Source organism: Pyxicephalus adspersus, chromosome 5, assembly GCF_032062135.1.
Source record: "Pyxicephalus adspersus chromosome 5, UCB_Pads_2.0, whole genome shotgun sequence".
NCBI lineage: Eukaryota > Metazoa > Chordata > Amphibia > Anura > Pyxicephalidae > Pyxicephalus > Pyxicephalus adspersus.
The window spans coordinates 123669254-123686035 of record NC_092862.1 but is presented as its reverse complement, the minus strand read 5'-3'; the positions used below and the strand labels follow the sequence as shown (position 1 = coordinate 123686035).

Sequence of the window (16782 nt, the reverse complement as noted above, 5' to 3'; positions counted from 1 at the left end):
TAATGGGGCGTTTTCCAGTGTTTATAAGCACTTAAACTGTAAATACGTTAAAAATGCGGGAAAACTCAGCATAGACATTTTCCAGTTTTAAAGGCAACAGTAACACATTGCAACTAAATTACCCCCAATAACTCACAGGCAGCCATGAAAATTCTTTGTGAATATCATATCAAACAATTTTCCAAAGAGTTGTAAATTATTATATTATTGCTCAGATCCTATTAGGAATACAGAAGGAAGAAGTACCAGCTGGTTTGTCACTAGGGGAGATATAGCTCATTACTATTTGGCATTGCACTGCCATTGGTATAATAATACCAGAACGTCAGAGAATTGGGAAATAGCTTTTATGTTGGTACATTAGATTTTAAGAAATAGAAATACACATCTGCAATTTATTGTGCAACGTTGACTGCTCAAGCACAGTATATATATTGATGCAGGAGTTACACTGTAGCCCTTTACCGTAAAATTACATTTCCCCTTTATGTGATGTCTAATAAAAGACAATGTAAATCATGAACTATTAGAATTACTGCAAAAATACTGGGAGAGTTTAGTGCTAAGATCCAAGCACATGAAGTCTCGAGATTATGGTCTCTTAGTCTGACCTCTGTTCAATTCCGTTTTGCAAAAACAAATAGTTGCAAGACAATTGTCTTCCCAAAAAGTTGCAAGCCTAAAAAAATCCTGTAAAAGGAGGCAGTTCCCAAATCTGTCCTGCAACTCTAGGGCCTAGTACATAAGACCAGATCCACTGCCAGTTTTGTGCTGGACCAAGCACTATGATCGATTTTCTGATCATAATTATTGCATCAGAAGTCCAATGCACTGCACACATGTGTATGAGATTCTGGCATTATGGTTGATTTGCTGGTTTGGAAATTGATCAGCATCCCAATCTGATTTAATCGATCATTCGTACACGTTACTTGTGTACCTTTGATTATTATTTACCAACATATCCAAACACTGTATGGTCCATCAAAGACCAAAAAAAAATGGTTGCTTACAACTGGTCAGTACCATTTCAGATTTGACCATTTTATTAGATCAAAAGTGAAAATTGGCCCATGTGCACGAGGCCTAAGAGAGTACTGTAATAAGACTAACCTGTGAACCTGTGTAATGGGGTAAAGGGAAATTTGACATCCACCTTGAATCAGTAGGTTTAATGGTTTCAGTGTCATACTATGCAGAGTACGTTGCTTTCGATATATATGACATAGTTTAGCCATTGAACTTATTCAGTGATATCTTCATAGTTTCTATCTTACTATCTTTTATCACTTTATTGCATTTGGGAAGAAAGAGGCAAAATTCAGGGCTGCAGATATTACTACTGAATTTAACACCGGTATGTACACCCATGTATAGCTTCTTAAAGATTTTCCTTGAACAAATCATACACTAAAGGGTGTCTTAAAAAGTTCTCCATAATCCAAATCATTTTATATCTAGTAGTAGTCTATCACATTAACCAGCTTTGTTCTTTGATATTGGAACAATGTGCTACACACACTATGGTGTCATGCTTGAATGCCCCTTTAATCAGACCGAAGAAACATTTTTTTCTGTAAAGCTGGGTGTGGCTGCTTGTGCCTGGCAGGGAATATCAGTGAACCTTACTCCATTTGGAACAGATCAAAGACTTTTGTGCATGACCTCAGATTTTTGTATTTAGCAAGAAATTGCATTGTCCCTGGCCTCTGCTGGCTAGTCTTGTGACCCTTTTATAAAATACAACCTCTTAAACTCTGTTAATGGCATTACACTGTCAGCAGGACCATACTCTATTTATTTAGATTTTAAGCTTTTTATGTTCCATTTAATTGTCTATTAAATCTTAACCTTCTTCACCCCAAATACAATTGGATTATCTGTCTTCATGAAATACATGATTGATGTTATCTTTTAGGGGATTTGGGAGGTTTTCGGCAAACAAGGATTATTGCTCTATTTTGGACATGCATGTTTTACTAATACATTCTTTTCATTGTGCACACAACTATATTAGCTGCATGGGAATTCCGAGTAGTAATGAAATATTTTCAACTCAAACACATTTTTCTGACAGAAATATAGGAAGCACCATTATTGGGTTACTAGAAAGCTGCAGTTGTATTGCTATGGGTGCCATGACAAATATAAAATTCCAATACAGGAGTTCCTACCTGCCTACAGCTTCTTCCCATCCAGCTTAAAACATTTTGGGGTTGAACACTGCAGTGAATGTAGGGGATCAGCATAACACCAGGGAGTATGGAGGACAGAGGGCCAGCATTTTAAAAGCACAATCCACAAGAAGTAAAATTTACACTAATTGCCATAAATCTACTTATTTTATTAAATAAAACTGATTTTAATCCCTTCCAGTCGCTGTTGTAGGATAAAGATTAACATCAATTTTGAAAAATGCTGACTTGCAGTGTGTAGTTTATAAAATTGTTGCTTTATGCTGGCCCTCTCTCCTCTGTTATAATGATCCTTTGCCTTTATTATTTCTGAAAATACTGACATAGATCAAATATGCTGATCAGTAAAGTTAGAGTCAGCTCTTTTTATCCAGCATACGTTTCCTGGGTGAGTAGCTCAAATTATAAGGATCATGTATGACAGCCAGGCAAGTAGCACTTTCAGATTATGTAAACTATTGTTTTTAAACAGCAATTTATTGTGTCAGTAAAGTATCCACACTGGTTCCTTATCCTTATCAGTCTGCCTATAGCATAACCAAGTTGCCTTTTTGCAGTAATTTAAAATTAGTCTTTCCCAGCAATTAAAGTGAACCTGTTGATTTTCCAAAACACCGCAGAACACGTTTGCAATAAATAGAACCTTTCACCAGACCAGCATTATTCACAACAACCTTCCATGCTGTTCTACGGTGCATGGGCAAAGTATTCACGTTATAACCCCTTGCGGTTAATAACATTACATACTGGGAATATACTGTATGTTATACTGTATGTACTTATTAATAAAAGTAAACCCTTGTCTCCATTTTTTTTTTCAGAGTCCGATTAGTAGAAAGAGGATCTCCTCACAGTTTGCCCCTCATGGAATCAGGAAAGGTATGTCTGTGTCATTTGTGTGTTTACGGCGGTTGCAGAGCTCCACAATCATATGATATTTGCAGGAGAGACTAAATTTCAAAGCAATGTTAGTATTAGAGTATACTTATGGTAAACTTTAAAGATAAAAATGTGCTAACACCCAGGCTCTTTATTGCAAAAGATAATCTATGTCTCCTATGCAATAACTTAAATTTACCTACCTGTTCATAATCGTCTGTTGGATGTATTCAGCTGTAAATGCCCAGCTCAGTCCACATTTTTGACATACATTACATATGGAATTAACCTCCCTAGAGGTAACCCCGAGTGTGACTTGGGGTAGAAAAAAGTTGCTAAAAGCGGTAACCCCGAGTCACACTCGGGGTAGGTAAACCTATGGGAAGGTACTAGTAAATACAGCACTTACCTGATCCGCCGGCGTCCCACGCCGTCCATGTTACAAACGTTTTTATACTCATACTATTATATCATACTGTAAAATAAATTTCCATGAAAAACAACGTACTGCTTTTAGACATATAAAACCGGAAAGAAATGAACCGCTAGGGAATTTAATGAACTTGCTTGAGCAGAAAATAAAGCCTGGTCTAGAGTAGCATTTTATTCTTAGTGACAATTCCTGCACCATGTTCATGTGATGGGAGAGATGGGGAATTACCATACCTCTGTGAGCAGTAAGGTTACCAGCTGTTTATGTGATTCTTCAAAAGGTTCTGAAGAGATCCAATCTTGGAATTGCTGTGACTAGTAGAACTTGGTTTTTCAGTCAAGTTGCCATTGTTTCCAGCCTGAACTCTGTGAGGAATCTTTTACAGTATTTCTATGCTCTATTCTCCCGTAAAAATGACCAATGCAACACTTTATTCTGGATAATTCCATTGGGTGGTAAAATTGCTCTTAAAGCTCAAACAAAATTTATCGGTCACAAGTCAGTTTGTGACTCCAGACTACCAGAGGATCCCCTATCCCTTTTAGCATTGCTCTACCTACTCCACTGCTCCCATAATAATATTCTGGACGGGTCATAAATATGCTTTTGCTGTATTAAAGCAAAAGTTCAAATTAGGAAGTGTGAACTGGTATACACCTGATATTACATCTAATAATATATCTGTTATTTTCGATTTCTCTATGACTCATATACCCATTGTTTCTAAATCAAATGATCTTCATCTCCCCAGATCCTCCCAGGTGTTCGTATAATCATTGCAAATCCAGAAACAAAGGGACCCCTTGGAGACTCGCATCTTGGGGAGGTGAGTCATGGTTCCCAGTGACATGTAACCTTCCAGCCAGCTCACAATATGATATGAATATTGCTGCATCTAAGCTGAAGTTTTATCTAGCTAGCTGAAACTTTTCTCCCTTACCATTTGTTACGGAAGTCCATTTATTTGGAATTAGTGAAAAATAATACTATACTAAATTAAAGTGTTTATGGCTTTTATGGCTAAAAGATATTTATTTCCCAGTGTTTGCTTTGTGTGAAGAATTATCTGTCTCATGCTATACCAAAGGCTTGCATTTATTGGCATTGTTTATTTAATTCTTTTGCATCATTAATCTCTTTAATTATTGTAATTTTGATTAATATTTAATTTATCTGCCGATCAGAAATCAAAGTGACTCACAGTAACTGTAATAAAACTTGGTGCTGGTAATAAATGAGATTACATTCCTCTGATTTGTGGCAGAGCATTAATCAATGAGATTTAGCTTTTCATTTGGTTTAAATAAGAGCCTATGTTGCTTAGTGTCATTTTGCTTTTGAAAAGTTTGGGTATACATGTGATTAACTTGTGTCTGAAGTACTTTCTCTGTTAGGATTACAGCTTTCACTCTCAATAACTTTCTTCTTTTTCATGCTTTGGCTTTATCTCAGCAATGTAATTGATTATAAATACATCATAAAAGTGTTGTGTAACAATGCTGCTAGATAATTAAGCTTTTTTAATGCTACAAAAGCCTTCCACTGCAGTTATGACGTTGTTGCAAAACATTCACACTGTTAGTGTAATGCTGGCTGTGTGCTATGAATTTACACAAATACTTCTAGAGATCAGATGCCCATTGGCTATTATAGGGAAGTGTAAGATATAAGGATCAAACAATGGGTAGCATCTGAGGACACATATTACAGTATTCCTATTTTGTATTCCCCATTAGAATTATTGACCCTTGCAACACTGCAATCTGAATAATTCCATTGTGAAGTTGAATTGCTCTTTAAGCTCACCCAAAATTGATTGGTCACAATTCAATATGTGACTCCAGACTACTAGAGGATCCGTATCCCTAGCCATCAAACACTGTTGATATGTTTTTTGGATGGATTAGCAACTCCTATGTTGGTCACTTTGATAAATACACCCATTTAATATTAGAATAGTGTACTGAGGTTTTTGTTCTACTATAGAAATGTTCTATTAAAAAGGAGATATACGAGCCCAAAACAACCCGGATGATGCTGGCTTTAAAGCTATTCAAACAAAACAAAATACCAGCTGGGTTTCTGCGGCCATTAATTTAAATTTCGGTAACCCCAAAGGGGTTCAATGATCCATATATGGTGGGAATGCCCGTTTTTTTTCCATTTCTGGGAAACGACAATTCAATTGTTTATTGATTGTACGGCGTCTGATGTACCTAATATATAATAAGGTGACTCTATTGTCTTTGGTTCCCGGGTCGATTAAAACCACCAAAAAAATTGTGCTTCGTAATTTCCTCACAGCCGCTAGGTCCCTTATTCCGAGACTCAGGAAACAAATGTCAGCTCCTTCTATAAAGGATTGGGTCCCTGAGCTTGAGAAAATTTGCAAATTCAAACTTATCTGCCATAGACATATATATGGATATAAAATGGGGTCCTCGCTTGCTGAGCAAAAGGCTGTCATTTACTGTTATCTCCCCTACTCCCTTTTTTCCCCTTCCCTGTTGGTCCCTTTTTTCCCGACCTGTTGGTTTATTATATATTTTGGTTTCCCCCTCCCCTTTTCTCTTCCTTTATGTTGTTAACAACCAAAGGTTAAAATGATATCTTAGGTTCATAGGTACACCAAGAATACACTAAATATCGTTTTATAATATAGTCTACAATGATGTGTACAGGCAGCTAATAAGTTACTGAGAATATGTACCCTCAGAGCTACAAACTTGAACGAGTCCTGCTGACCAATTATTCTTCTGGTGTACACCTCAAGTTTGTATTTATTATTACCTTGCATTTGTATTGTGAATGTTTTGTTTTCCTGTACTTGTTGTTTTTGTATGAAAAACCTAATAAACATGATTGACATAAAGATGATATATGTTTTTTGATTTGCAGATTTGGGTTCACAGTGCACATAATGCCAGTGGGTATTTTACGATCTATGGAGATGAGTCCTTACAGTCCGACCACTTCAGTTCCCGACTCAGCTTCGGAGACACACAAACTGTATGGGCACGGACTGGCTACCTAGGGTTCCTGAGAAGAACAGAGCTAACAGACGCAAATGGAGGTAAAATGTTAACTTATTCAGCTTTTGTACCTCTATAGACCAAATACCCCTACCATACCCCTAGAGACAATTTTTACAATTCCATTAAGGACTTGTTTCTTTGGTGATAACGGAAACAGCAAAAGCATCATTACCCAACCAAATTAATAGATCTATTGTTTTCTTGAGGGGGGATACACAAAAATATATAAGAAAAAAAAGGGTGTTTTTTTCTGTTTTGATATATGTTATCAGTATACCATACATAAAATATACTTTTTATTTTATGATTTATCTTATTTAAAATACTAAAATGATGATTATTGTTACAAGTTTAAAAATGATACCTAAAAATTAATTGGGTAATTTTCTTTAAGCAATGTTTTATGCAAATCAAAGGTCACACATATGATCTACAGATAAATGACACTGAAAAAAACAACTCAAAATGCATTGATTCCTGGGATTTACTCAATCTTACTTATCAGGAATGTCATGTTACACAAAGTCATAACATCCGTGGGAGTAGTGGGAGAGTAGATGGACATAACAGATGCACCATAAAACGTTGAATTGTTTTAGGATATATCTCTTTATGTTCAACATTTAGCAAATTTCAGCAAATAATAATAGGTCTGATTTATTAAAGCCCTCCAAGACTGGAAAAGATACAATTTTATAAGTAAAGCTGGGTGATCCAGCAAACCTGGATCTGATTACCTCAAAGACATTTCATATTTGCTAGCAAATGTTTTGAATCCTGGACCAGATCTCTTCTAGGTTTGTGGATCACCCAGCTTCACTGATAAAAGTGTGTCCTCTCCAACCTTGGAGAACTTTAATAAGTCAGGCCCTCTGATACAAAAGACAGAATTTTTATCTCACTACAAATGAACAGAGTAAGGGAAAACTTTTCAATGGGGGTTCCTGTTCTGGTGACAACTCTCTAAATTAATTCATTGGAATTATTTTGAAATATGTATAAATTATGGCTAAACATTGCTTTTTACTTTTTCTAATTGAATCAAATGTTGTAAGTTTGGGGTAAACAGTGAGTGAATCTTAGGTGAAAACACTGATAAATAAACCTTAGTATGCTTTCTTATGGAGGTTTGTTTTTTCTTCTTCCTTTTATATAGAACGTCATGACGCCCTGTATGTTGTGGGGGCTCTAGATGAAGCAATGGAATTGAGAGGGATGAGATACCACCCAATCGATATAGAGACGTCTGTGATCAGAGCCCACAAGAGCGTAACAGAATGGTGAATATTCATAAAGCTTTGATTTTTAAATTTTCCAATTTCACTTACAAAACATTACACTAATGTATATATGTAGAGGTAACTGTATTTGGGTATAGCAAGTAAAGCATAATATTATTGTCCCTTTTTAATTTACAGAAGGACAGATTTTACAAATTGTGAAGCATCTGTACTTTCCCAAGTCACATCAGTGATCCAATTGGTGATTCTGTTTACTGATACTCGCCTAAAACTAAATTCCCTTTTAGGGGTGTAAAAACATTTCAAGGTGATTTATTCCAGTTTTGCTCGATCACCCAGGTTCACCCATGATAGTCTATCTTCTCTAATTTTGGAAAGCTTTAATAAATCAGGCCCATTGGAGGGAATATACTATTCATGGCTGAAGCTGGGTGATCCAGCAAACCTGGAAAGGATGTGGTCCAGGATTAAAAACATTTGCTAACAAATAGCAAAGAAATGCATTCCAGGTTTGCTGGATCACCCAGCTTCACTGACAAAAGTGTATCCTCTACCTCCTTGGAGAGCTTTCATAAATCATGCCCATTGAATCTATTACCAACAATACATACATCACCTTTTAATAAACTCTGCTAAATGCATCTTCAATCAAACATGTTGTTATTTATGTTGTTATTATATTTATTGTACAGCACTGCGTAATATGTTGGCGCAATATAAATACTGTTTATTATTTACAGTTGGTATTTGTCTGATTCTTTGATAAATTATATACACATGCTTGTACAATGCATGAATAAATTTACTATACATTGAATTTGTCTCAAGCTTCTAGAATATATTTCTTGTATACTCTCAGAAATGCTTTGGTTCTGAATTTTACTTTCATTCTCTCGTAGTGCCGTCTTTACTTGGACGAATTTATTAGTGGTCGTCGTGGAGCTTGATGGATCAGAACAGGAAGCCCTGGATCTTGTACCGCTGGTCACCAATGTGATCTTGGAGGAACATTATCTTATCGTAGGCGTAGTTGTAGTGGTGGACATTGGTGTCATTCCTATCAACTCCCGTGGAGAGAAACAACGTATGCACCTACGAGATGGGTTTTTGGCTGACCAGCTGGATCCTATATATGTGGCCTACAACATGTAGTCTTGTACATTTTAAGGCTTCCATGGACTTCACAATAGATGTAAAAAATTTTTTGTGTCCACTAAAAAGAAAATCAAACGTGCAAATAAGGGGATAACCTTTGTTCAGAATGGAGCAGTTTTTGTCATTTTAACTTACCAATTCCTCAAACAATTGGGCAGACAGAATGTGAAATGTGCTTTTGTTTTTACCACTACACTTTAGCACCAAAATACTTTTTTAGGGTACTGTGTTGCCTCAATTAAATAAGTTGACACCTCTACAGGTCTCTAAAACTTAAAGGCCTGTGTGACCTTCAACTTATTCTTTTTTTATGCCAATTTTTAACAATGAGTTCTTTGTTTTTATGTTGCTAGACTGACCCCATTGTTTTTCATTATGTAGCTGTGGATTTGATGCAGGATTTTTTTTTTTAAATGAACGAAATAGGTTGATTTATAAAAAAACATTTTAGAGTGGGATCGCATCAACATGTTGACGCAACCTAATCTAAAAATGTTATACGTTTTAATATCTTGTTTGTGCAGGAAGAAAAGGTACGATTACAAAAAAAAAAATCCAAATTCATAATAATGTAATTTAAATTAAAATCATAGTTCAATGTTGTAAGCTCTTGGGTACTGGATTGAGGCCAAAGTGTGTCAACTGCTTTCCAGTGTTTTACCCACTGATATTAGAAGGGACTTTTTTTTAATTTTTGTAACTTTATTTTATAAGCTTAGTTTTACCTTCTGATAGAAAATCTATTATTTCTTGGCTGCAAACCAATATATAATCTTGCATTGGGTTATCAGGTGCCATTTTGCAACCAAAACAGACTACTGTAATCTTTAAATATAAAAAGAAAGTTTTATTTAAATTTAATGCCTCCCAGGGGCTAAAACTGGCTGGTGGATAATATAGCCTGGCCATCTCAAAGCCTCATATTGCAGCCTCAAGAGAATTTGCCTAGCAATTCATAAGAAAGCACACTAATTAAAAATTGCTGTTCATCTCAGATTGAGAGTAATAAAGCTAGCGATTGTTAAATCAGATGAAAAAAAACATAGTATGCATAAGGTGGACTTTGGCAATTATCTTTGTACTGAACTAAAAAGATAAAATAAGTTAACTCTCCATATGTAATTATGTATAAAATGTTTAATTTATTTTGATCTCTTTAGAAGTATAAAACAAAAAAATACAGCATTCAAGAAAGTTAAAACTCTTGTAATGTTTGCTAATATAAAAAAATGCGTTGTATTATCTTGAGTGGATAGTATCACATCAAATATATATATGAAATTATAAATTCACTAATGGGTTATGCGGGAAGGGATATATTTTAATGTTTACGATGCAGTACATGTCACTTGCATGGTGTCTCCCACTGTATATAATTGGGTGTTATTCACAATCTTTGTTTGAAAACTGCAATCGTGGATTGCCTGTGTTCCCTTATAAAAAGTTATTCTAGATACCAGCAAGTGGATTTAAAATACCATCCTTTAGATGGTGTACAAAACGTATGGCTGAAATGCACTATCATTTTTTTTTTAGAGAAGCAACAGTGGATACAAATGTATAACGTGTGTGCTGATCAGAGGAGACGTTTATTAATATATTAAGAAATATAAAAAAAAAAAGAAAATAAGAATGTTGAGGAATGAGACGGTCCATGAAATTCATAGCCCGATCCAAGTCCTTGTTAGTGTGCTCCCTCACTCGTTCCATCTACATTGCTTCAGATGCAGAGTTGAATCTTCATTTTACATATTTTACAGCATTTCAGAAGTATTCATAAAAGTTTTTGAACTTGATTTGCACTCCCATTGAATTTCTAATTAAAGCCCATCAAGAAAATGTAAAAAAAATTATAAGGCATATGAATTTTATACTTCCTATGTATTTAATATTGTGAATGGATTCTACACCCAGATGTCTTTAATCCAATATTCTTTAGAATATTTTGCCCATTCAGGACAAAATGAGAATGTTTGTACATAGGCCACCCTGCCAGGCATAAATCTCAGCAATTTCAGCGACTTCACTAATAGAATGAAGTTTCTAGGTGTAGGGGAACATATGACCCCCTATAAGACACCAAACACTGTCACATGAAGGGGGGATAGTGGGAATTTAAGCCATGAAAAAGCTGTAAAGCTATTGAGCTTAGATAGTTGAATATACCTTAACGGACAAAGGCGCATGGCTTTATTTATACCTGGCAGGGTAAGATAGGTATAGACACTGTCACTTTGCCCATATTGGGTTAGAATCTCCTTGAAGCAGACTTATTTTAAAATGTTACCTTTATGCTATGTTTTCAGTCCTCCTGAACCAGATAAATATAATAGAAGGACTGCAATGCACCTTTCCTGTAAAAAAAATAAATAAAATGCTGCTCCATGCTACGCCACATGACCAGAAACCTAGATAGTTGCTTATGTGGTTGAGACTCGGACTAAACTATGAGTCCTTCCTTTCAACACCAATCACATTAACAAATCTTAGGTTTTATTCTTAAACCTTAGGCTGGGTTGTAATAAAAAAAAAATGTGCAGCCCTTCATTGCCCTTTATCCTCTCTTATTCATGTGGGTATATGCCCACTTGAAATTTACCAGTATGTGTTTCTTTTATTTCCTTCTTACTGCTATGATACAGCAAATCTCTTACACATGAAGAAGTAAGCCGGTCTTTTCAGAACACTTCAGAACAGCACATTTATTGTAAACCTTTTACTGACCATACCGGTTACAAATCATTCCAGAAAACTCATTATTTGCCAACTGCAGATCTCTTTTTTTTGCCAGTCACAGGCTATTTTTGCATATTATGCCATTACACATCCTATTGAAGAAGATGTCACAATTACATTGGGTACATAAGTTATATTCCTTTTATTTTACCGTAAATGTAAAGGAAAAATCTTGCCAAGAGAGACAGACTAAATTTAAACACAAACTGATCTGAATATACAGCAAGCATTGGCACTATATTGCAGTTGGCAGCTCTTCTGTTTCATTTTCATGTTTTCAATATAATTTCTCGCGTGCCAACAAATTAAACTTCCTGACAGGTTACTATAACAGCCAATCATACCAATTAAAGAATTCCAAAAATGATCCAATAACACAATGGAAACATCTGTTCAGGGATGATTTTCATCTCTATCCTAAAACTTGACAAATCTTCAAAGATGTAGAGGCGTCCTTTAATTGTTCAAATCTAGAAAAACTCAAGGCTGTTACCTGACTTAGACAAGAGTGACATATAAAAGTCAGAGAAAAAATATTAAATAATAATATTAGGCCCTTACATGTCTTCACCAGCCAAGCCTTTCAGCTTAAAACTTTGAATGGCGATCAGATTCAGATATTTCAATTTGCTCAGATGTTGACTGTTTACATAGTAAAGTATTTAGAATACCTCTCTCTGCGTCAGCAAGAAAGTCTAAAAAATCAGAAAGAGAAAATCTATTGATTTTGCACAAGAGGGTTATCCTCATTTCAGAGATAACATTGCTGTTGTTAAAGCCATCCCATTGTGAGATGTGTAAATTACTGCAAGAAGTAAGAATTAAATGGAATCTATGTGTAAGTTTCCGTACAATTTTATTAGGTAGGACTGAAGTTTGCTAAAATCCTTGCAATGTAATTGATCAGGTGGGGGGATTGCTTTTTCTCATCAAAAGTAGAGTCACCTTTTCAGATCTTCGGCAGCCATTGTATCTTCATACTCCATCACAGATTTGTATAAAACCTTTCAGATAGTTCTGGTAACATCTCCAGCATGCCCACATTGCTCATTTGACTCTGCACTACATCAAAAGCAGATTCAATTTTACCTTTTATACTTCACAGTTTCTTTTTGAAAGCCCTGTACTGGAAATGCAATTTGGGAATGGGAAATAATTAGTTCTATATGTATTAGGTTTCTTCTTTGGCTTGTCAATCTTGGACCAATGTTGTGGTGTTTTGTTTTTATAAAGCAGAGGCTCTCAAAAATTAGTGATGAAAAGGATATTTACCTGTGTTGTAGACTTTGAGAATATGCGAGTAATACAATAGAGCCAGCCTTGCCGGCTCATTCAGCCCTTTCTATGGTAGTGTGGACTCTAAATGCCAGCATATGACCTCAGGTATTAGTTGGATAGCAAAGAACAGCAATGGAGGAGCAGCCAAATCCTGAGTAGTGAAGACAGAATCATGTAGCACTCTCTGCCTGCAAATAGAAGATGTATCTTGCTAGTTTTCCGGATTTCTATGTGTTGTGACCATTGTACATGACACATGAGTGCCCTCTCTGGTGCTTGCAAGGAAGAAACAGCAATAAAGGAAGATTGATCTGTATTAGAAAGCGTACTGTAGATAAACCATTCATGGGATCTCGTAACTTCTGTCTTGTGAGATTTGTGCTTTTTTTTATTTTATTTTAAATTATTTAAGGTCAGATGTGGGTAGACCGAGAGGAGGGTACAGCTAAACCCATACACAACACACACACACGATCCAACAGATTCCTCATGGTGCTTGTTTTATTATATATTTAATTCTGCTTGACCCTTTACCCCAGGGAAAGACTTGTCCCTGTTTATTAGTTGAATGTTAGCAGAAGCGTTACTTCATGGAGTGTTGACTGGTTCGAGAAATGTCATTTACTCAGCCAATCACAGCTGAAACCTAGAAAAATAATTAAAATAAAATTTTTATGTGCAAAAGACAGCAACCTTCTTGTATGTTAAACCACCAGTACGCTTTGTACATCTGTGATAACGCCTGTTTTATATTCAAATGAACAAATAAAAGCTTTTATTTTTGTTGCTCTGAAAACCTTGTTCCTGGCTTTTTATTTATCAAGGCTGTAAATATTTAAATAAAGATGTTAGCATTTACGCTTCTTTAAAAATCAAACCAACACTGTTTCAGAGGCACAATGGTCCCCTTTATTAAGGCAACAAACTGTTCTGTTCTCTTAGTTGCCTTGATATAGGGGACCATTGCACCCCCAAAACACAGTATCGGTATGGGACCCACTATAGAAATTTTGAGTGCTGATATTTTTGCCATTTAAATTTGTATGGTATTTCCGTTGTTCTGCACCATACACTTGTTTATTCAGTTAGAAGTTTGTACAGGATGAAATTCAACGAGTTCAAAAATATGTAAAGCGTGCTGGAACACTTGGTAAATAACTGGTCAAATACAAATTCCATATGTCTAAGGCAGCAGGGTGATGGGACCTCCTGATAGTCCATTTCCCACCCAGGTATGCTTGCCCATGCATGCTTTACTTATCACCACTTCACTCCAACAGAGCTTTCCATTGTTAAAAATATATCTCTTTAAGTTTCTGTATTACACTAATACATTGACTATACATATAGCCATTTTTTTGAAATTGTATTTTTATTGAAATTTTCAACAGGGTACAGAAAGGAAAAGGGGAAAAACATAAGGGGAGGTAACACTACAGGAATGCATCAAAATATATTCTAGAATCAAAAAACATCATCCATTAGTTTTTGCACAAAGGATAGCTTTTAAACATCTTAAGGTGTATGGGTGAAACAGATAAAACCTGGGTCATATAACATTTCCCATTTAAGAGAGGAGCCCTGTGGGTATCAGCCAGACAAATTAGCATAATAATGGTCCGATGCCTCCCAAACCGTCTCAAATTTTGCCATTGTGTCTCTAAGGAGTGCCGTGAGATAACATATAGCCATTTTTAATGAAACTTTTCAGTTGTCTGTAGTGCAGCTGCAATACCAAATGAGTTGGAAGCCAGAAAATCCTTATAGACCATCGCCTAGATTTTGGGTAAAATATGGAAGGGTAAAAACACCTTTCAGCTGTTATTAGTTATTAAGTTTTAAGGCTGGATTCACAACTTTTGCGTTGTTGCAATAAGTGGACAATGTCCCCTATAATTTTTTATATAACAAAGCCACCCAGATACACATATAGATATACAAAGATATACATTTTAATGCATCAAATGGAAACGTGAACAGGTCTTAACAGTGGCCACTTCTGTCCTATAGGATGTAATGACTATTGCAAATCCCCCATGAACTGCAATGCTGATGAAATAGCATTGTGAAGTCAGTAAAGTAATTTTACCATTAAACAGAAGTGAATAGAAGAAAAAAATCCATCTTCTCTTTTAGAGCTCTGTCTGTAGGAATCTGTAAGCAGTGGATAGAGCTGGAGCTGAGCAGGTCAAACCTATTCCTGAATGGATCAAAGCTTTAGATTCTCTGAATGGCATATCTCACATTAAATGAGCCTCTTTACAAGAATATAATTTATACTTTTTGTGTTGATAATGTTCACGTGTTTAGCAAAGCTTTACCACTGTAAAGAAATATGTTTTTCCACAATAATCCAAATTACATATAATATTGCAGAGCAACAGTATGAATAAGGCCTTTAAAAGGACCTTTAGTGCAATAAGCACTCTTCTGTTAAAATTGGCTAAGCTGTACATATGAAGCTTGTGTTTGTTGCCACAATGCCCAACACATCCCAGCTTCCCCTGCAGGTGCCAAGACTGTGTGAGTTACGTCATCCCAGCCCAGCAAATTAGGAATGCCAAAGATCGGAATGTGGAAGGATGAAGATGGTGGCCCCACGATGGAACAGGGACAGATGAGTATATACTGGGTTTAGTTCTGCTTTAAGATTTTCATGCAGGAATACTGAAAAAAGTTTATATATTTTAGAATTCAACATGTGTCACCTGCCCCCAGAATAGCACCTGTGCCTAAACTACGAACTATGGATATATCCTTAACAAACTGAAAAAGCAGTCATCACTGACCTCTCCAGTTGCATAAAGAGTGAAGTAATTGATCCTCAAAGATCACAAAACTCTAAAGTCCCGTTTCAGTCAATATGATACATTTCTCCACAATATGGATACATAGGTGAATGGGGGTTTAATTTAAGCCAGAGACGAGTATTTCCAAAAGCTACTCTGGAACTGGAGCTTTAGATTCTGGAACCACTTGGAGCAAGAGCTGGGTTTTTTTGGTTCTGGAGCTGGCCATAAATCTAACTGCTTATGTCAGTCTTAAACTAAAAGGCGGCAAACTGCCAAGCATCTTCGAGCATCTGCTCATGTTTACTGTACGCATGAAAGTCTACAGCGATTTGCACTACTGTCAGCAAAAGTACTTCATTCCAGAACAACCATGTACAGGACCATGACTGTGAGAACATCATCAAACCACTTTAATCCGTAGGACCATTAGTATGTAAATACCCCCATCTACTAGATTGTAAGCTCTTCGGGGCAGGGACCTCTCCTCCTCCTGTGTCACTGTCTGTATTAGTCTGTCACTAGCAACCCCTATTTATTGTACAGCCCTGCGTAATATGTTGGCTCTATATAAATCCTGTTTAATAATAATAAAATAATAATAGAATGTTAGCAGGTAGCCTATAAATAATTGGCAGGGAACACAGTTATCATAAGCATAATTTATATCAGAACTAGGGTCCTGCCATTAATTTGAAAAACTAAAAATTGGGCCTGATTTAATAAAGCTCTCCAAGGCTGAAGAGGATACACTTTTATCAGTAAAGCTGGGTGATCCAGCAAACCTGGAATGGATCTGGTCCAGGATTGAAAACATTTGCTAACAAATAGCTAATGACTTTGAAGAAATCCATTCCAGGCTTGCTGGATCACCCAGCTTCACTGATGAAAGTGTAACCTCTCCAGCCTTGGAGAACTTTAATAAATCAGATCCACTGAGTCAGACACCAAAGCATAACTACATTGCTGGACATTGAAGTCATTTTATTTCGAGCAGTGTTGTTACAGCAATAATCTATACTTGATATATGTCAGATTGTA

The 16782-nt window shown here is 36.0% G+C and overlaps 1 protein-coding gene across 10 annotated transcripts in view; it reads left to right on the top strand.

Moving 5' to 3' along the window:
- Positions 1–13748, top strand: part of DIP2C (disco interacting protein 2 homolog C) — a 274574-nt gene extending 260826 nt beyond the window's left edge. For all 10 annotated transcript variants that reach the window (XM_072412615.1, XM_072412618.1, XM_072412620.1 and 7 more), the window contains 5 exons: positions 3017–3074; positions 4259–4333; positions 6406–6580; positions 7699–7822; positions 8683–13748. In XM_072412615.1, coding sequence (XP_072268716.1) covers positions 3017–3074; positions 4259–4333; positions 6406–6580; positions 7699–7822; positions 8683–8935 — 685 coding nt within the window. In that variant the 3' untranslated portion in view covers positions 8936–13748. The remainder of the gene's footprint in view (positions 1–3016; positions 3075–4258; positions 4334–6405; positions 6581–7698; positions 7823–8682) is intronic.
- The last annotated feature ends 3034 nt before the right edge of the window (positions 13749–16782 follow it).